This window comes from Scyliorhinus torazame, chromosome 30 (genome assembly GCF_047496885.1).
Source record: "Scyliorhinus torazame isolate Kashiwa2021f chromosome 30, sScyTor2.1, whole genome shotgun sequence".
Lineage (NCBI taxonomy): Eukaryota > Metazoa > Chordata > Chondrichthyes > Carcharhiniformes > Scyliorhinidae > Scyliorhinus > Scyliorhinus torazame.
In genome coordinates, this window is record NC_092736.1 from 36,963,369 (window position 1) to 36,985,828 (window position 22,460).

The 22,460-nt window shown below is 48.2% G+C and overlaps 1 protein-coding gene across 1 annotated transcript in view; it reads left to right on the top strand.

The window, feature by feature from the left end:
• The window catches only part of LOC140404494 (talin-2-like), a 392,578-nt gene that overhangs the window by 263,168 nt on the left and 106,950 nt on the right, over window positions 1-22,460 (top strand). Inside the window, 3 exon segments of the mRNA XM_072493108.1 lie at window positions 16,213-16,394; window positions 18,881-19,013; window positions 21,516-21,617. Coding sequence (XP_072349209.1) covers window positions 16,213-16,394; window positions 18,881-19,013; window positions 21,516-21,617 — 417 coding nt within the window.

A 22,460-nucleotide genomic window follows, 5' to 3' on the forward strand; every position in this document is an offset into this window, starting at 1 on the left:
GGCACAAGTTAAGAGTGTGATGGAATACTCTCCACTTGCCTGGATGAGCGCAGCTCCAACAACACTCAGAAGCTCAACACCATCCAGGACAAAGCAGCTGCTCAATTGGCCCCCCATCCACAAACATCCACTCCCCCCACCACCACCGAAGCACAGTGGCAGCCGTGTGCACCATCTACAAGATGCAACTGCAGCATCTGACCAATGCTCTTTAAGCAGCAGGTCCCAAACCCATAACCTCTACAATCTATCTGGGAGGACAAGGGCAGCTGATACATGGGAACACCACCATTTGGAAGTTCCCCTCCAAGCTTCACACCATCCTGACTTGGAAGGAGACCACTGGTCCTTCATTGTTGCTGCGTAGCAATACTTGGAATTCCCTTCCTAACAGCACTGTGGATATACCTACACCATTTCAGCTGTAACAGTTCAGGAAGGCAGCTCACCGCCATCTGCCTGAGGGCAATTCGAGATGGGCAACCGGGCCAATTTCACCCACTTTCCAAGAACGAATGTATTTAATGTTCAGGCTGAGTGAAGGAGGCATGTGGGGTTGACACTCTGTTAGGGCGAGCAATGGGTTTCTCAGGCACAGCAGAGGATGTTGAGGCTGAAATGAAGAGAGGGGCATTGAGAAGAGTAACCTGAGGGGCAGGAGCAGTCCATTCAGCCCCTCGGGCCTGCCCCACCATTTCAGCTGGAACATGACCAATCATCTCCCCGATCTCCATTTTCTTGGCCAACCCCATATCCCTTGACATCATGCGTATCTAGAAATCAAATCTGTTCAGTGACTGAGCTTCCACATCCCTCTGGGGTAGAGAATTCCAAAGATTCCCTACCCTCCGAGTGTAGACATTCCTCCTGAAGAGGAGGTAAGGGATAAAGGGGACAGGAGAGGAAACCAGTGAGGTCAGCTGGAACTGTGTGATGGCCATCACCTCTGAATGTCATTGAGTGCAAGACAATCCCCGACGACTGCTTCGAGCCAGAGATCTCAAGGAAGTGAGAGAATATGCAAAAGAAGAGTTAAGAGGGCAGCACGGTGGCGCAGTGGTTAGCACGGCACCGAGGTCCCAGGATCGATCCCGGCTCTGGGTCACTGTCCGTGTGGAGTTTGCACATTCTCCCCGTGTCTGTGTGGGTTTCGCCCCCACAACCCAAAGATGTGCAGGGTAGGTGGATTGGCCACGCTAAATTGCCCCTTAATAAGAAAAAATGAATTGGGTACTCTAAATTTATTTAAAAAAAAGAAGAGTTAAGGAGCAGGGTCAACCAGTTGAATTATTGCTGAGATTGAAAATGCTGTTTCTGCTTTAACGGATCCGATAAGACCAGAGTTTGGAAGAGAACCAGATTCTGAGAAGGCATTTTCCAGTGTCCCCTTTGGTCATTTCTTACGTCAAATTGATTTTTGTGTTGAGTACCAAAATTGGATTTTCACTCCCAAGGCGGGTTTAAAAAAAAATTAAATTCTTTCTCGTTGTCGCCGTATCTGCGTGGGTTTGCTCCGGTTACCTCCCACAAAGATGTGCAAGTTAGGTCGTGTTACCGGGTTGCAGGGGAGTGGGCCTAGGTCGGCTTCTCTTTCAGAGGGCCGGTATCGGCATGATCCGCCGAATGCTCTCATTCTGCACTGCGGGAATTCTCTGGGATGAGGACATCACTGGCTGGGCCAGGATTCGTTCCCCGTTCCTCATTGCCCTTGAACTGAGTGACCAGCTCGGCCATTTCAGAGTCAGGCACATTGCTGTTGTTCAGGAGTCCTGTGTGGGCAGTTCCTCCTCCTAAAGGACATCAGAGTACTGGTGGGTTTGGTATGGAGATCAATGATAGGTTCCATCGCAACCGTTACTGAGACTATCTCTGATTTGTTCATTGAACTTAAATTCCACCAGCTGCCATGATGGGACCTGAACCTCTATGCCCAGGCCGTCTGGGTTTCTGGATTTCGAGTCCAGTGACATTATCACTATGTCAGCACCTCCCCAAGCTCGAGCCGGGACATTTCCTGGCTCGGTACCCCTCCGTTAGGGAAATGTGCACTGAAAGATGTAGTTTTAACTCTGTGGAGGGTGGGAGGGAACAGACCTCAGGAGTCAAATTGAAATGACATAAAATAAAGATCTAAATATTTATCAAAATTTAATTATAATAAAACATTATGAAACCCTCAAGTAATTAATCTCTTATCAAAACAAACTAGCTTGCATTGAAAACCACAGATCAAAGACAGTTAATTGTTTAATACCCTCCTTCAGCTGTCAATGAAACTGTGAAAGCCTCCTGAGACAATTGTAAGTTGTGGAAAGCAGCCAACCATTAATAATTATATAATGTTAGCCTTTGGAATTAGTCAACAAAAAGCTATTAAAATTGCGAGAACAGACTTTCTTCAACTCTCACTGACACAGACACAGTTATTTTTCTTTTTAAAGAGTTGGGGATTTAAATAACTTAACAGTTTGACAGTATTATATACCTTCTCTGCCCTTCACGAACATTTGCGTCTCCTGCTTGAACCTGGGACTCCGACACCGTAGCTTAAGGCCTTTGTGACATTCAAATTGGGGTCCTAACACATCCTGCCAATAGAGTACCCTCTCGTTATCTCTACTCTCGTGTGTCTTGCCTTTTGGCCAATTTCTTAACCGGGTTAATCATTTGGACCTAAAAAAAATCGAACGGAGTAGTTTGTAAATTGTGATAAGCTGTAAACAATGGAGATTCAAAGAGACTTGGAGAACCAGATACACAGATCATTAAAATGTCACGAACAGAATAAACATTTTGTTCTTCTTTGATATATTGACCTTGGTGGTAATGCTACTCAACAGGTGAAAACACAAGGGAACACACTTGCCTGCCCCTCACGCTCCCCTTCCTGAAGTCCGATAATCCAGACCCTGGGTCATCATGATATACCTGGATTGTCTTTAACAACCGTCTGGTTCACTAATAACTTCACACCCACAGCGATGTGGTTAATTATTAATAGCTCTCCGAGAATGGGGAGAGAGAGCAATTAAACACGTGGCTACAGGGATGGTGCAGGCGGGAGGGATTCAAATTTCTGGATAACTGGGGCTCTTTCTGGGGAAGGTGGGACCTCTACAGACAGGATGGCCTACATCTGAACCTGCGGGGCACAAATATCCTGGGGGGGAGATTTGTTAGTGCTCTTTGGGGGGGTTTAAACTAGTGCAGCAGGGGCATGGGAACCTGGATTGTAGTTTTAGGGTAAGGGAGAATGAGAGTAGAGAGGTCAGGAGCACAGATTTGACGTCGCAGGAGGGGGCCAGTGTTCAGGTAGGTGGTTTGAAGTGTGTCTACTTCAATGCCAGGAGTATACGAAATAAGGTAGGGGAACTGGCAGCATAGGTTGGTACCTGGGACTTCGATGTTGTGGCCATTTCGGAGACATGGATAGAGCAGGGACAGGAATGGATGTTGCAGGTTCCGGGGTTTAGGTGTTTTAGTAAGCTCAGAGAAGGAGGCAAAAGAGGGGGAGGTGTGGCGCTGCTAGTCAAGAGCAGTATTACGGTGGCGGAGAGGATGCTAGATGGGGACTCATCTTCCGAGGTAGTATGGGCTGAGGTTAGAAACAGGAAAGGAGAGGTCACCCTGTTGGGAGTTTTCTATAGGCCTCCAAATAGTTCTAGAGATGTAGAGGAAAGGATGGCGAGGATGATCCTGGATAAGAGCGAAAGTAACAGGGTAGTTAATATGGGAGACTTTAACTTTCCAAATATTGACTGGAAAAGATATAGTTCGAGTACATTAGATGGGTCGTTTTTTGTACAGTGTGTGCAGGAGGGTTTCCTGACACAGTTTGTTGACAGGCCAACAAGAGGCGAGGCCACATTGGATTTGGTATTGGGTAATGAACCTGGCCAGGTGTTGGATTTGGAGGTAGGTGAGCACTTTGGGGACAGTGACCACAATTCGGTGACGTTTACGTTAATGATGGAAAGGGATAAGTATACACCGCAGGGCAAGAGTTATAGCTGGGGGAAGGGAAATTATGATGCCATTAGACGTGACTTGGGGGGGATAAGGTGGAGAAGTAGGCTGCAAGTGTTGGACACACTGGATAAGTGGAGCTTGTTCAAGGATCAGCTACTGCGTGTTCTTGATAAGTATGTACCGGTCAGGCAGGGAGGAAGGTGCCGAGCGAGGGAACCGTGGTTTACCAAAGAAGTGGAATCTCTTGTTAAGAGGAAGAAGGAGGCCTATGTGAAGATGAGGTGTGAAGTTTCAGTTGGGGCGATGGATAGTTACAAGGTAGCGAGGAAGGATCTAAAGAGAGAGCTAAGACGAGCAAGGAGGGGACATGAGAAGTATTTGGCAGGAAGGATCAAGGAAAACCCAAAAGCTTTCTATAGGTATGTCAGGAATAAGCGAATGACTAGGGAAAGAGTAGGACCAGTCAAGGACAGGGATGGGAAGTTGTGTGTAGAGTCTGAAGAGATAGGCGAGATACTAAATGAATATTTTTCGTCAGTATTCACTCAGGAAAAAGATAATGTTGTGGAGGAGAATGCTGAGCTCCAGGTAAATAGATTAGATGGCATTGAGGTACGTAGGGAAGAGGTGTTGGCAATTCTGGACAGGCTGAAAATAGATAAGTCCCCGGGACCTGATGGGATTTATCCTAGGATTCTCTGGGAGGCCAGGGAAGAGATTGCTGGACCACTGGCTTTGATTTTTATGTCATCATTGGCTACAGGAATAGTGCCAGAGGACTGGAGGATAGCAAATGTGGTCCCTTTGTTCAAAAAGGGGAGCAGAGACAACCTCGGCAACTGTAGACCGGTGAGCCTCACGTCTGTAGTGGGTAAAGTCTTGGAGGGGATTATAAGAGACAAGATTTATAATCATCTAGACAGGAATAATATGATCAGGGATAGTCAGCATGGCTTTGTGAAGGGTAGGTCATGCCTCACAAACCTTATCGAGTTCTTTGAGAAGGTGACTGAACAGGTAGACCAGGGTAGAGCAGTTGATGTGGTGTATATGGATTTCAGCAAAGCGTTTGATAAGGTTCCCCACGGTAGGCTATTGCAGAAAATACGGAGGCTGGGGATTGAGGGTGATTTAGAGATGTGGATCAGAAATTGGCTAGCTGAAAGAAGACAGAGGGTGGTGGTTGATGGGAAATGTTCAGAATGGAGTTCAGTCACAAGTGGAGTACCACAAGGATCTGTTCTGGGGCCGTTGCTGTTTGTCATTTTTATCAATGACCTAGAGGAAGGCGCAGAAAGGTGGGTGAGTAAATTTGCAGACGATACTAAAGTCGGTGGTGTTGTCGATCGTGTGGAAGGAAGTAGCAGGTTACAGAGGGATATAGATAAGCTGCAGTGCTGGGCTGAGAGGTGGCAAATGGAGTTTAATGTAGAGAAGTGTGAGGTGATTCACTTTGGAAGGAATAACAGGAATGTGGAATATTTGGCTAATGGAAAAGTTCTTGAAAGTGTGGATGAGCAGAGGGATCTAGGTGTCCATGTACATAGATCCCTGAAAGTTGCCACCCAGGTTGATAGGGTGGTGAAGAAGGCCTATGGAGTGTTGGCCTTTATTGGTAGAGGGATTGAGTTCCGGAGTCAGGAGGTCATGTTGCAGCTGTACAGAACTCTGGTACGGCCGCATTTGGAGTATTGCGTACAGTTCTGGTTACCGCATTATAGGAAGGACGTGGAGGCTTTGGAACGGGTGCAGAGGAGATTTACCAGGATGTTGCCTGGTATGGAGGGAAAATCTTATGAGGAAAGGCTGATGGACTTGAGGTTGTTTTCGTTAGAGAGAAGAAGGTTAAGAGGAGACTTAATAGAGGCATACAAAATGATCAGAGGGTTAGATAGGGTGGACAGTGAGAGCCTTCTCCCGCGGATGGAAATGGCTAGCACGAGGGGACGTAGCCTTAAACTGAGGGGTAATAGATATAGGACAGAGGTCAGAGGTAGGTTCTTTACGCAAAGAGTAGTGAGGCCGTGGAATGCCCTACCTGCTACAGTAGTGAACTCGCCAACATTGAGGGCATTTAAAAGTTTATTGGATAAACATATGGATGATAATGGTATAGTGTAGGTTAGATGGCTTTTGTTTCGGTGCAACATCGTGGGCCGAAGGGCCTGTACTGCGCTGTATTGTTCTATGTTCTAATGGCCAGCCACTCACTCCTAACTTCGAGGGTTTTGTCAATGACCCCCACATCCAATAAATTAAAGAAAAAATCGGGCAGTAGATACAGAAGTCTGAGAACACGCACGAACAGACTCAAAAACAGCTTCTTCCCTGCTGTTTCCAGACTCCTAAACGACCCTCTTATGGACTGACCTCATTAACACCACACCCTGTATGCTTCATCCGATGCCAGTGTCTATGTATTTACATTGTGTACCTTGTGTTGCCCTCTTACGCATTTTCTTTTTATTTTATTTTCATGTACTTAATGATCTGTTGAGCTGCTCACAGAAAAATACTTTTCACTGAATCTTGGTACACGTGACAATAAACAAATCCAATCCCTCCATCCAGGGCGAATCTCCCGATGCACAGATTCTGTCTCTTTGACCAGAGGCTGAGCTCCCAGTGGCACCTTGCTGGTGGCTCCCCGACTTTTCACAGCACCTTTTGTTCCCTTATCTCTCTTTCTCTCTCTGGTTCTCTCTAGGGCTAGGAGGAGGCCATTCAGCCCTTCGGCCCTGCTCCACCATTCATCACGATCATGACTGATCATCCAACTCAATAGCCTGATTCTGCCTTCCCCCATCCTCCAATTTCCTTTAACTCCTTATTGCAGGGCAGAACTCGTTGATGGTCACATGCTCCTCTCCATGACTCCATTTTACCTTGAATTAAAGGAGACACTTTAAAAGATAACCATTTTGTAATTTAAAAAATTATGCATTTGATAAAATCTCATTGGATTGGATTTGTTTATTGTCACGCGTACCGAGGTCCAGTGAAAAGTACTGTTCTGTTGCAGCTCAAACAAATCATTTAGTACATGAAAAGAAAATATGTAACAGGGCAACACAAAGATACACAATGTACATGCATAGACACCAGCATCGGGTGAAGCGTACAGGGTGTAGTATTAATCAGATCAGTCCATAAGAGGGTCGTTTAGGAGTCTGGTGACAGTGGGGAAGAAGCTGTTTTTGAGTCTGTTTGTGCGTATTCCCAGACTTCTGTATCTCCTGCCCGATGGAAGAAGTTGGAAGAGTGAGTAAGCCGGGTGGGAGGGGGGTCTTTGATTATACTGCCCGCTTTCCCCAGGCAGCGGGAGGTGTAGATGGAGTCAATGGATGGGAGGCAGGTTCGTGTGATGGACTGGGCGGTGTTCACGACTCTCTGAAGTTTCTTACGTCTTGGGCCGAGCAGTTGCCATACCAGGCTGTGATGCAGCCCGATAGGATGCTTTCTGTGGTGCATCTGTTGGTAAGGGTTAATGTGGACATGCCAAATTTCCTTAGTTTCCTGAGGAAGTATAGGCGCTGTTCTGCTTTCTTGGTGGTAGCGTTGACGTGGGTGGACCAGGACAGGTTGTTGGAGATGCCACACCTAGGTGCTTCCCACAGAGATGGAAGAAAGAGCAATGTATTGATTTGGATATTGAGGCAGGCACTTCAGCAATGATCTGGACATAGAACATAGAACGATGCAGCGCAGTACAGGCCCTTCGGCCCACGATGTTGCACCGAAACAAAAGCCATCTAACCTACACTATGACATTATCATCCATATGTTTATCCAATAAACTTTTAAATGCCCTCAATGTTGATGAGTTCACTACTGTAGCAGGTAGGGCATTCCACGGCCTCACTACTCTTTGCGTAAAGAACCTACCTCTGACCTCTGTCCTATATCTATTACCCCTCAGTTTAAAGCTATGTCCCCTCGTGCCAGCCATTTCCATCCGCGGGAGAAGGCTCTCACTGTCCACCCTATCCAACCCCCTGATCATTTTGTATGCCTCTATTAAGTCTCCTCTTAACCTTCTTCTCTCCAACGAAAACAACCTCAAGTCCATCAGCCTTTCCTCATAAGATTTTCCCTCCATACCAGGCAACATCCTGGTAAATCTCCTCTGCACCCGCTCCAAAGCCTCCACGTCCTTCCTATAATGCGGTGACCAGAACTGTACGCAATACTCCAAATGCGGCCGTACCAGAGTTCTGTACAGCTGCAACATGACCTCCCGACTCCGGAACTCAATCCCTCTACCAATAAAGGCCAACACTCCATCGGCCTTCTTCACAACCCTATCAACCTGGGTGGCAACTTTCAGGGATCTATGTACATGGACACCTAGCTCCCTCTGCTCATCCACACTTTCAAGAACTTTACCATTAGCCAAATATTCCGCATTCCTGTTATTCCTTCCAAAGTGAATCACCTCACACTTCTCTACATTAAACTCCATTTGCCACCTCTCAGCCCAGCTCTGCAGCTTATCTATATCCCTCTGTAACCTGCTACATCCTTCCACACTATCGACAACACCACCGACTTTAGTATCGTCTGCAAATCTACTCACCCACCCTTCTGCGCCTTCCTCTAGGTCATTGATAAAAATGACAAACAGCAACGGCCCCAGAACAGATCCTTGTGGTACTCCACTTGTAACTGAACTCCATTCTGAACATTTCCCATCAACCACCACCCTCTGTCTTCTTTCAGCTAGCCAATTTCTGATCCACATCTCTAAATCACCCTCAATCCCCAGCCTCCGTATTTTCTGCAATAGCCTACCGTGGGGAACCTTATCAAACGCTTTGCTGAAATCCATATACACCACATCAACTGCTCTACCCTAGTCTACCTGTTCAGTCACCTTTATTATGGAGTGTCCTTTATTTAACCTCTGTCAGTCTGAGAAGCAGAGAGACAGAAGCTTTTTATAAAAATCACAAAATTCTCACCCATAAGGCATATTGTAGCTTTTGGATTGAAGGACAATGAGTAACGGAAAGCAGGACAAGAATGTGAGGGATTGTTTTGTTCAACTTCAGCAAGCTGACTCACCAGTGAAATGGTGTCACACGGCCTTCACCTGGTATCATTTCAGTGGAGGTGACATCAATGTTGCGAAGCGAGTAGACACCATTCTGTGTCCCAATTGACCGGATTCTTCCTTGCCGAATACGAGTAATTGCTTTTACAGGCGCTGAGCTGCAATATTGTACAGTTAGTTACCAATCCACAGGAATCCACTCCCAGAAAAACCGAGGCACTTACGGGAATGACTGATGTCCCAGACAAATATTAAATATAATACCGCTGCAATTAGGAGTTTGGCCACTCGGCCCGTCTAACCTACTCCGCCATTTGATAAGATCACAGCTGATCTGATTGTGGCCTCACCGTGACATTCTTGCCCCCGTACCCCGAGATTGTTAATCGTCAATCTAACTCGGCCTGAAAATATCCAATGACACAGCCTCCGTTGCTCTCTGGGGAAGCAAATTCAGAGATTAATGGCCTTTTTTTAAAAACAAACTTTTCCTCGGTGTTAAATGGGAGACCACTTATTTTTAATCCTCGAGTTTTAGTCTCTTCCACAAGGATCCTGCCAAATCCCCACGGGATCTTATGTTTCAATGAGATCACCTCTCATTCGTCTAAACTCCAAGGCCCAACCTGTCCAAACTTCCCACATTGAATAACCCCCTTCATCCAAAGATGTGGACGCCAGGTGGATTGACCATGATAAATTGACCCTTCGTGTCCGGGGATGTGCAGGTTAGGTTACGGGGATAGGGCGGGGTCGACAGGAGGGTGGGGTGGACATGGGTAGGGTGCTCTTTCGGAGGGTCGGCGCAGACTCGGTGGGTCGAATGGCCTCCTTCTGCACTGCGGGGAATCTATGATCCCAGGAATCAGCTTAGTGAACCTTCTCTGAACTGCTTCTTGCGCAGTGGTTAGCATTATTGCATCACAGCGCCAGGGTCCCAGATTCGATTCCCACTTGGGTCACTATCCGGTGAGAGGGAGGAGCTGAGTGGGAGTGGTCGAATTGCATTCTGGGAAGGTGAGTGAACTGATATATTTGGGCAGCGGCTGAACCCGAGATGCTACACGTGTCGTGTCCCCCACCCCCCTCCTCTAACCAAAAAAAACAAACTGGTGTGTTGGTCAGGTTTTTCTATTTCCATTTCTTTTTATCGTGTGATTGGTAACAATTTTTCTTTTTTTTCCTTTTTCATTTATTTATTATTTGATATTATAGTTGGACGAAGTAAGCTTAAGATTAAAAATGGCAGGAGATCCCAGACCCGTGTTATGCGCCTCTTGCTCAATGTGGGAGTTCAGGGATGCGGCCGATGCCCCTGACTCCTTCATGTGCGGGAAGTGTGTCCAGCTGCAGCTCCTGTTAGACCGCATGACTGCTCTGGAGCTGCGGATGGACTCACTTTGGAGCATCCGCGATGCTGAGGAGGTCGTGGATAGCACGTTCAGTGAGTTGGTCACACTGCAGATCAGGATTGGTGAGGGAGACAGGGAATGAGTGACCAAAAGGCAGAGAAAGAGCAGGAAGGCAGTGCAGGTGTCCCCTGCGGTCATCTCCCTCCAAAACAGGTATACCGTTTTGGATACTGTTGAGGGAGATTACTCACCAGGGGAAGGCAGCAGTAGCCAGGTTCATGGCACCGTGGCTGGCTCTGCTGTACAGAAGGGCGGGAAAAAGAGTGGAAGGGCTATAGTCATAGGGGATTCAATTGTAAGGGGAGTAGACAGGCGGTTCTGTGGTCGAAAACGAGACTCCCCAGGTGCACGGGTCAGGGATGTCTCAGATCGGCTGCAGAACATTCTGAAGGGGGAGGGTGACCAGCCAGTTGTCGTGGTGCATATAGAACATAGAACGATACAGCGCAGTACAGGCCCTTCGGCCCACAATGTTGCACCGAAACAAAAGCCATCTAACCTACACTATGCCATTATCATCCATATGTTTATCCAATAAACTTTTAAATGCCCTCAATGTTGGCGAGTTCACTACTGTTGCCGGTAGGGCATTCCACGGCCTCACTACTCTTTGCGTAAAGAACCTACCTCTGACCTCTGTCCTATATCTATTACCCCTCAGTTTAAAGCTATGTCCCCTCGTGCCAGCCATTTCCATCCGCGGGAGAAGGCTCTCACTGTCCACCCTATCTAACCCCCTGATCATTTTGTATGCCTCTATTAAGTCTCCTCTTAACCTTCTTCTCTCCAACGAAAACAACCTCAAGTCCATCAGCCTTTCCTCATAAGATTTTCCCTCCATACCAGGCAACATCCTGGTAAATCTCCTCTGCACCCGCTCCAAAGCCTCCACGTCCTTCCGATAATGCGGTGACCAGAACTGTACGCAATACTCCAAATGTGGCCGTACCAGAGTTTTGTACAGCTGCAACATGACCTCCTGACTCCGGAACTCAATCCCTCTACCAATAAAGGCCAACACTCCATAGGCCTTCTTCATATAGACACCAATGATACAAGTAAAAAACGGGATGAGGTCCTACAAGCAGAATTTAGGGAGTTACGAGCCAAGTTTAAAAAGTTGGACCTCAGGTAGTAATCTCAGGATTGCTACCAGTGCCACGAGACAGCCAGAGTAGAAATGAAAGAATAGGCAGGATGAATGCGTGGCTTGAGAGATGGTGCAGGAGGGAGGGGTTCAGATTTCTGGGACATTGGAACCGGTTCTGGGGGCGGTGGGACCATTACAAATCGGATGGTCTACACCTGGGCCGGACTGGGACCAATGTCCTTCGGGGTGCTTTTGCTAACGCTGTTGGGGAGGGTTTAAACTAATGTGGCAGGGGGATGGGAACCAAATGAGGAGGTTAGTGGACAGTAAGGAGGTAGTAACTAAAGCCTGTAAGGAACTAGATCATGAAGTCAGCGTGACTAAGGGGGAAGAGTAGGCAGGGAGCAGATGATGAACTCAAAGGGACAGGTGGTCTGAGGTGCATTTGTTTAAATGCAAGAAATGTAGTAGGTAAGGCAGATGAACTTAGGGTTTGGATTAGTACCTGAGAGTATGATGTTATTGCTATTACTGAGACTTGGTTGAGGGAAGGGCATGATTGGCAACTAAATATCCCAGGATATCGATGCTTCAGGCGGGATAGAGAGGGAGGTAAAAGGGGTGGAGGAGTTGCATTACTGGTCAGAGAGGATATCACAGCTGTGCTGAAGGAGGGCACGATGAAGGACTCTAGCAGTGAGGCGATAGGGGCAGAGCTCAGAAATAGGAAGGGTGCGGTAACAATGTTGGGGCTGTACTACAGACCTCCCAACAGTGAGCGTGAGATAGAGGTACAAATATGTAAACAGATTATAGAAAGATGTAGAAGCAACAGGGTGGTGGTGATAGGAGATTTTAATTTTCCCAACATTGACTGGGATACACTTAGTGTCAGAGGTCTAGATGGAGCAGAATTTGTAAGGAGCATCCAGGAGGGTTTTCTAGAGCAGTATGTAAATAGTCCACCTCGGGAAGGGGCCATACTGGACCTGGTATTGGGGAATTATCCCGGCCAGGTGGTTGAGGTTTCAGTCGGGGATTACTTTGGGAATAGTGATCACAATTCCGTAAGTTTTAGAATACTCATGGACAAAGTCGAGAGTGGTCCTAAAGGAAGAGTGTTAAATTGGGGGAAGGCCAACTATACCAAAATTCGGCAGGAGTTGGGGGATGTGAATTGGGAGCAACTGTTTGAAGGTAAATCCACATTTGATATGTGGGAGGTTTTTAAAGAGAGGTTGATCAGAGTGCAGGAGACATGTCCCTGTGAAAATGAGGGATAGAAATGGCAAGATTAGGGAACCATGGATGACAGGTGAAATTGTGAGACTAGCTAAGAGGCAAAAGGAAGCATACATAAGGTCTAGGCGACTGAAGAAAGACGAAGCTTTGGAAGAATATCGGGAATGTAGGACCAATCTGAAACGAGGAATCGAGGGCTAAAAGGGGTCATGAAATATCTTTAGCAAACAAGGTTAAGGAAAATCCCAAAGTCTTTTATTCATATATAAGGAGCAAGAGGGTAACCAGAGAATAGGTTGGCCCACTCCAGGACAAACGAGGAAAGTTATGCGTGGAGTCAGAGAAAATGGGTGAGATTCTCAACGAGTACTTTGTATCGGTATTCACCGAGGAGAGGGACATGACGGATGTTGAGGTTAGGGATAGATGTTTGATTACTCTAGGTCAAGTCGGCATAAGGAAGGTGGAAGTTTTGGGTATTCTAAAAGGCATTAAGGTGGACAAGTCCCCAGGTCCGGATGGGATCTATCCCAGGTTACTGAGGGAAGTGAGAGAGGAAATAGCTGGGGCCTTAACAGATATCTTTGCAGCATCCTTGAACAGGGGTGAGGTACCGGAGGACTGGAGAATTGCTAATGTTGTCCCCTTGTTTAAGAAAGATAGCAAGGTTAATCTAGGTAATTATAGACTGGTGACCCTGACGTCAGTGGTAGGGAAGCTGCTGGAGAAGATACTGAGGGATAGGATCTATTCCCATTTGGAAGAAAATGGGCTTATCAGTGATAGGTAACATGGTTTTGTGCAGGGAAGGTCATGTCTTACCAACGTAATAGAATTCTTTGAGGAAGTGACAAGTTGATTGATGAGGGAAGGGCTGTAGATGTCATGTACATGGACTTCAGTAAGGCGTTTGATAAGGTTCCCCATGGTAGGCTGATGGAGAAAGTGAAGTCTCATGGGGTCCAGGGTGTACTATCTAGAACTGGCTGGGCAACAGGAGACAGAGTAGTAGTGGAAGGGAGTTTCTCAAAATGGAGAACTGTGACCAGTGGTGTTCCACAGGGATCCGTGCTGGGACCACTGTTTGTGATATACGTAAATGATCTGGAGGAAGGTATAGGTGGTCTGATTAGCAAGTTTGCAGATGACACTAAGATTGGTGGAGTAGCAGATAGTGAAGGGGACTGTCCGAGAATACAGCAGAATATAGATAGATTGGAGAGTTGGGCGGAGAAATGGCAGATGGAGTTCAATCCGGGCAAATGCGAGGTGATGCATTTTGGAAGATCTAATTCAAGAGCGGACTATACGGTCAATGGAAGAGTCCTGGGGAAAATTGATGTACAGAAAGAACTTGGAGTTCAGGTCCATTGTACCCTGAAGGTGGCTGCACAGGTCGATAGAGTGGTCAAGAAGGCATACAGCATGCTTGCCTTCATCGGAAGGGGTATTGAGTACAAGAGTTGGCAGGTCATATTACAGTTGTATGAGACTGGTTCGGCCACATTTGGATTGGATTGGATTTGTTTATTGTCACGTGTCCCGAGGTATAGTGAAAAGTATTTTTCTGCGAGCAGCTCAACAGATCATTAAGTACATGAGAAGAAAAGGGAATAAAAGAAAATACATAATAGGGCAACACAACATATACAATGTAACTACATAAGCACTGGCATCGGATGAAGCATACAGGGTGTAGTGTTAATGAGGTCAGTCCACAAGAGGGTCATCTGGTGACAGTGGGGAAGAAGCTGTTTTTGAGTCTGTTCATGCATGTTCTCAGATGGAACCTCTCATTTGGAATACCGCGTGCAGTTCTGGTCGCCACATTACCAAAAGGATGTGGCTGCTTTAGAGAGGGTGCAGAGGAGGTTCACCAGGATGTTGCCTGGTATGGAGGGTGCTAGCTATGAACAGAGGTTGAGTAGATTAGGATTATTTTCATGAGAAAGGCGGAGGCTGAGGGGGGACCTCATTGAGGTCTACAAAATTATGAGAGGTATGGACAGGGTGGATAGCAACAAGCTTTTTCCAAGAGTGGGGGTGTCAATTACAAGGGGTCACAAGTTCAAGGTGAGAGGGGGAAAGTTTAAGGGAGATGTGCGTGGAAAGTTTTTTACGCAGAGGGTGGTGGGTGCCTGGAACGCGTTGCCAGCGGAGGTGGTAGAGGCGGGCACGACAGCGTCATTTAAGATGCATCTAGACAGATATATGAATGGGCGGGGAACAGAGGGATACAGATCCTTAGAAAATAGGCTACAGGTTTAGATAAAGGATCTGGATCGGCGCAGGCTGGGAGGGCCGAAGGGCCTGTTCCTGTGCTGTAATTTTTCTTTGTTCTGTTCTTCGTGTCTGCTTGGGTTTCCTCCGGGTGCTCCGGTTTCCTCCCACAAGTCCCAAAAGACGTGCTGTTAGGTAATTTGGACATTCTGAATTCTCCCTCTGTGTACCCGAACAGGCGCCGGAATGTGGCGACTAGGGGATTTTCACTATGTCTACTTGTGACAATAAAGATTATTATTATTATTATTATTAATTTCATCCGTTCTTAATGCGCGCAAAATGCACGCAGTACTCCTGATGCAGTCTGACCAACATCCTTGTGGAAAAACATAAAATAAACAAGAACATTTGATTTACCTTCTGAATAACTTGCTGTAGCTGCACAACTAACCTTTCCTGATTCATGTACCAGGACACCCAGATTGCTGCCAAAGTGCTTTGTATAGTTTACTGCAAGTTGACAGAATGCGAGAACTGAATATTTAACTTGTGACCGAGTGTCATTCATCACCCTTTGTAGAATGATATTAAGTAGGATTCACAGCAGGGAAATAGGCTGCACGAGTGAGCCTTGACAGTGTGTTTATGCTCCACACTTATCTCATGTTCATCTCACTCCATTAACATGACCTTCTGTATCTTTCTCCCTTGTGTTTACCGAGTTTCCCCTTAAATTGCTGGTTTAGCACAGTGGACTAAACAGCTGGCTTGTAATGCAGAACAAGGCCAGCAGCGCGGGTTCAATTCCCGTACCAGCCTCCCCGAACAGGCGCCGGAATGTGGCAACTAGGGGCTTTCCACAGTAACTTCATTGCAGCCGACTTGCGACCATGAGCGATTAATATAAATATGTCTGTGTGGTTCACATTCCACATTCTCACCGCTCTCTGGGTAGAGGTTTCTGATCCTTCACTACAGCAGCAGACCAATGTGGCTGGATGGGGGACTGTGCGAGGAGGACTGAACCCCACGGTGGGATACCGGCCATTAATATTCTGGGAGCATTTGAAAGGGCTTCTTTCGAGAGCAGCAGAGAGTTTTGTGGAATGGTTGATTCGCTGATGCGACGCAGTCAGCAGGATCTGAGTGATGGTCGTTACAGTTGACTGTGTATCTCTACAATGTCTTAACACTCCACGTTTACTCTGGATTTCTTCCTGCAGGGCGCTCAGGCCCAGGAACCGATACTTTTAGCTGCCCGATCCATGCTGGACAGCTCATCCTCCCTCATCAAAAGTGCCCGATCGCTGGCAATCAACCCAAAGGACCCGCCAACCTGGTCAATACTGGCCGGACATTCCCGCACGGTGTCCGACTCCATTAAGAGTCTCATCACCTCCATCAGGTGAGTGAATATTGATTACTCTGTGGAACACCTTGCATTATTGGCTTGTGAATTGCACTATATTTTCACGTCTCCAGCTCCGTGAGCAGCTGTATCTGGACGCTGGGATTCTGTGCCTCCGTTTGCTGACCCTGCCTCGTAATTCAGCCCCCCTGACTCAGATAAAACAGGAACCGGCAGAGAGCATTCCCCCCCTACCCACTCTTGCCCCCACCCGCACCACCACACCCTCCCCCCTAACCCACTCTCCCACCATCCCCTCCCCTACCCACTCTCTCCCCACCCCCCCCCCCCCACCACCCCCACCACCACACCCTCCCCCCCCCAACCCACTCTTCCACCATCCCCTCCCCCACCATCCCCCCCGCCCACTCTCTCCCCACCCCCCCAACCCACACTTCCACCATCCCCTCCCCTACCCACTCTCTCCCCACCCCCCCCCCACCACCCCCATCACCACACCCTCCCCCCCAACCCACTCTTCCACCATCCCTCCCCCACCATCCCCCCCACGCCCACTCTCTCCCCACCCCCCCAACCCACTCTTCCCCCATAATCCCCTCCCCCACCAACCCCTCCCCTACCTCCTCCCCACCACCACCCCTCCCTCTCCCCTACCCCCTCTCTCCCCTACCCCCTCTCTCCCCTACCCCATCTCTCCCCTACCCCCTCTCTCCCCTACCCCCTCTCTCCCCACCACCCGCTCTCCCCACCACCCGCTCTCCCCACCACCCGCTCTCCCCACCACCCGCTCTCCCCACCACCCGCTCTCCCCACCACCCGCTCTCCCCACCACCCGCTCTCCCCACCACCCGCTCTCCCCACCACCCGCTCTCCCCACCACCCGCTCTCCCCACCACCCGCTCTCCCCACCACCCGCTCTCCCCACCACCCGCTCTCCCCACCACCCGCTCTCCCCACCACCCGCTCTCCCCACCACCCGCTCTCCCCACCACCCGCTCTCCCCACCACCCGCTCTCCCCACCACCCGCTCTCCCCACCACCCGCTCTCCCCACCACCCGCTCTCCCCACCACCCGCTCTCCCCACCACCCGCTCTCCCCACCACCCGCTCTCCCCACCACCCGCTCTCCCCACCACCCGCTCTCCCCACCACCCGCTCTCCCCACCACCCGCTCTCCCCACCACCCGCTCTCCCCACCACCCGCTCTCCCCACCACCCGCTCTCCCCACCACCCCCTCTCCCCACCACCCCCTCTCCCCACCACCCCCTCTCCCCACCACCCCCTCTCCCCACCACCCCCTCTCCCCACCACCCCCTCTCCCCACCACCCCCTCTCCCCACCACCCCCTCTCCCCACCACCCCCTCTCCCCACCACCCCCTCTCCCCACCACCCCCTCTCCCCACCACCCCCTCTCCCCACCACCCCCTCTCCCCACCACCCCCTCTCCCCACCACCCCCTCTCCCCACCACCCCCTCTCCCCACCACCCCCTCTCCCCACCACCCCCTCTCCCCACCACCCCCTCTCCCCACCACCCCCCTCTCCCCACCACCCCCTCTCCCCACCACCCCCTCTCCCCACCACCCCCTCTATCCCTACCCTCTCTCCCCACCACCACCCCTCCCTCTACCCGCTCTCCCCTACCCCCACCCCCTGACTAAAATGATACCCAGTCCAGCAGTGAACATTGAGATCGCAACTTGGTGCTGAAATTGAAAGTCCTTCTGGATAATTGTTGTTTGTTTGCAGAATGAGTTAGGGAGCAGTACCTGTACATCTCACTCTGCCTCCAGCACCTTGTGTACAATTACCTGTGTCGTAAATCTACAACAGAATGTGTACATCGTGCGGAGGTGAAAATAATACTCACCGAACCTCATTTGATGCATTGAAATGGACAGGAATAAATCTAGATTTTCCCATTTGGTATCTTTCATAATTTAAAGTTCTCTTGTCATTGTACCGTGCCAGTAGTTCATAAAGACTTTTGATGATGCATTACGGTATCTGGGCAGCACGGTAGCCTTGTGGATAGCACAATTGCTTCACAGCTCCAGGGTCACAGGTTCGATTCTGGCTTGGGTCACTGTCTGTGCGGAGTCTGCACGTCCTCCCCGTGTCTGCGTGGGTTTCCTCCGGGTGCTCTGGTTTCCTCCCACAGTCCAAAGATGTGCAGGTTAGGTGGATTGGCCATGATCAATTGCCCTTCGTATCCAAAATTGCCCTTAGTGTTGGGTGGGGTTACTGGGTTATGGGGATAGAATGGAGGTGTGGACCTTGGGTAGGGTGCTCTTTCCAAGAGCCGGTGCAGACTTGATGGGCCGAATGGCCTCCTTCTGCACTGTAAATTCTATAATTCTATGATTACTGTACTCTGATTCGTATTCAGCTGTAAGTGCGGTTACAACCAACTCGTCCTATAGTGCGGAGCTTGGCCCGTGTTGAAGGTGCCACTCCAGGAAGGTGTAAATTGGAACATGTGGATGAGTTGTAGTTGCTCAAACCTGTCTTTCTGCCCAAGGGATAAAGCTCCAGGCCAGCGGGAATGTGACTGTTCGATCGACAACATCAACAAGTGCATCCGTGAGATTGAACAAGCTTCCCTCGCCGCCGTCAGTCAGAATCTGCCAACTAGAGATGACATTTCACTGGAGGTAAAGTGCAAAATGCCTGTCCTCCATGGAGCGACAAGCGGCCTCCATATCCTCCTATAGCTGAGGGAGCCATCCCGGGTAATTGCCACGCCAGGGAGAGCCCGCATTTTCTCAGTGATGTGTGTTAATACATGAGCCTCGTCAGAGGGGCCTGGACAGATCGGGGACACTGACAAAAGGGAAGTACTTCAAAGTTCTTCATTTTTGTCAATGTCAATTTTAATCTTTCTGTGGGTGTTCAGGGCTCCTGGATCTATTGGGATGGTTCAAGTCCTTGCAGATATTGGCTGGAAGAGATCTGGAGGGAATCATTCCATCACCTCGAGTGTAATGAATGTAAGAATTTCAGATATATTGTATTATAGTTATTTGGTGCAATAAGGATTAAAAACCTGGCTTAGGGTGTGTTTGACTGCTACAATCATGTTTTTAAAGTATCCAGGGTTGAACATTTTTTAGGTGCCAGAAGTGCAATTAAAGCATCGTAAATGTTTGGGTTAATGCAGTTTTGTTTAGATTCCAGTTATATAGAACATTGGTTAGGCCACATTTGGAATACTTTGTCCAATTCTGGTCACCACACTAGCAGAAGGATGTGTAGGCTTTGGAGAGAGTACAGAAAAGGATTGCCAGGATGTTGCCTGGTATGGAGGGTAAGAGCTATGAGGAGAGATTGAATAAACTGGGATTGTTCTCCCTAGAGCGACGGAGGCTGAGGGGTGACCTGATTATTCGGGGTATAGATAGGGTGAATAGTTGGACGCTTTTTCCAGGGCAGTATTTAAAAATAAAAGGGGGCGCAAGTTCAAGCTGAGGGAGGATAGGTTCAGTGGAGATGTGCGGGGAAGTTTTTTTACACAGAGGGTGGTGGTGGCCTGGAATGCACGGCCCAGTGAGGTGGTTGAGGCAGATACGTTAGCGACCTTTAAGACTTACCTGGATAGACATATGAATAGACATGGTATAGAAGGATACAGGCGGTTGGTCGAGATAGGACACGTAATCGGCGCAGGATTGGAGGGCCGAAGGGCCTGTTCCTCTGCTGTATTGTTCTTTGTTGAATCTGGAAGATTTCACTTTCAATGAGCATCATCAACTTTCTTTAAAGAGAGAGCAGCTCATGTCATCAATGGTTTCCCCTGCTTGTGCTACACGATATCTCTACACATACAGAAACATCCTTTGCACTTTGGAAAAAAACAGAAACCGCTTGAGGAAGCGGCTTTTGGTCAGACCCGACCACATCACTTTGTCTCTCGCAACGAGGTGCTGTCGAAAACGCTGATGAGCAAAGACCAAATTGTAGGCAATATAAATCGACAATTGCAGTACAACATCAAGGAGGTTTTCGAAACCATTAGAAATGTCTGGCTTGGCCTGAGCTGGAGAGTATGGTGTCCAACTCTGGGCATCGCACTTTAGGAAGAATGGGCAAGACCCAGCCACGGGGCTTAAGTTCTGTCGAGAGATTGGGAATATTCTCCTGACTGAGAGTTGAGATGGTTAAAGGGGAATTGAATTGAGATGTCCAAATAACAATGAGGAATTTTTGCAGCAGTGAGTAGAGATGTCTCCAATGCCTGATGGGTTGGTAATCACGAAACACATAGTTGTACTCCGCAACCACGCCGATTCACGGGTCCCGGACAATCGTCGGGCCCGATTTCGTCGTGAAATTGCATTCTCTGCCCCAACGCCAAACGCAATTTTGGCGCGGGGCTACGGAGAATCCTGCCCGGGATGTTTGCGATGGGGGGTGAAGGAGAAAGTTTGATTCAGTACTCTCTTTTGGACAGTCCCATGTGTCATGGAAATGTCACTTTAAGAAATGTTTGTCTGCTCAAGTGGCTGTAGCGATGTCAGAGTGTGGGTGGAGGTGAGCTCTGGCTCTGCTTTTCAGTTTCGCTTTGAGGAAAAGCTTGGTGTGTCTGTGATTTTTTTGGTTTCGTTTTAGTGTTGGAGCTGAAGCCAGCCAAAGAAGGTGTAATTTCAATCTCTCTGCCATGTAAAGACTATCTCTAGATCATTTGGTGAATTCAGACTGATAACTGTTCTCAGTAGAGAATTTAAATCTGCTATGCTTCTGTAAAAAGGATTTTTGTCTTCTGGATGTTAAAAGGAAATTTAAGGATTACTTAGAGTGTTAAAATCTTTGTGAGGGTATATGGTTGCTAAGATGTTCACTGTATGTTTTGAAAAGATTAACTGAGTTCATAGAATAAACATTGTTTTGCTTTAAAAATTACTTTTAGAGTTCTGCTGCACCACACCTGTAGAGTGGGCCGTGTGCTCCCCATACCACAATCTATTAAAAGTCATGGGTCAGGTGAACTCCATGATACACTTTGGGGTTCTCTAAACCTTGGCCCAAACACATGTTTGTGCCTGGCACACGTGCTCAGCTGGACACTGAAGCAGGCGGTTTTTGCTGCTGCTCGGAAATCTTGCTTTTTTTCCTGCTCTCTTCTTTAAAGAATTTTTTGGTTGTTCTCTGACCATCAGGCATTACAGGAGCAGATGAGCTCGACCGTGCAGGAAATCGGGCACCTGATTGACCCAATAACCACGGCTGCTCGAGGACAAGCTGCACAACTTGGCCATAAGGTAATAAATAGGAGCTGGGGTAGACCATCGAGCCTGCTCGTCATTCTGTACGATCGTGACACTATATTGATACAATATTGACGAAAGATATCGAACAGACCACGTGGAATCTGTCTGAGTTGAGTTAAGAAACACCACAAGGCAAAAAACATTGTAGAGGTGGTTTGCAGACCACCAAACTGCAGTGGTAATATTGGGAGTAGCATGAGACAGGAAATCAGAGAAGCATGTGATGAAGGAACATCTGTGATTATGGGTGACTTTAATCTGCACCTGGATTGGGCGACTCAAATTAGTCACAGTGCAATAGAGGAGGAATTTCTGGAGTGTCTACGGGAAGGTTTTCTGGACCAATATGTTAAACCAACAAGGAAGAGAAATCTTGGACTGGGTGTGGTGCAATGAGAAACGATTAGTTGGCAATGTATCGTCAGAGATCCCTTGGGGATGAGTGACCATAATATGGTAGAATTCTTATTAAGGTGAATAGTGAGGTAGTTGATTATGAGACCAGGGTCCTGAACCTCAATAAGGTAACTATGATGGTGTGAGGCATGAGGACAGCGGGCAGCATTCAAAGAACGGATAGGTGAACTCCAAAAGTTGTTTATTCCTATTTGGCGCAAGAGTAGAAAAGGAACCATGGCCAAACCATGGCTTACAAGGGAAATTAGAGACTGTATTAGAAAGGGCATACAAATTAGCAAGAGGCAATAGACCTGAGGATTGGGAGCAGTTCTAAATTCTGCAAAGGCAGACCAAGGGATTGATTAAGAAGGTGAAAATACAATATGAAAGTAAACTAGGGGCATTGTTTGAGGATAAGGGGTAAACCTTTTAGGA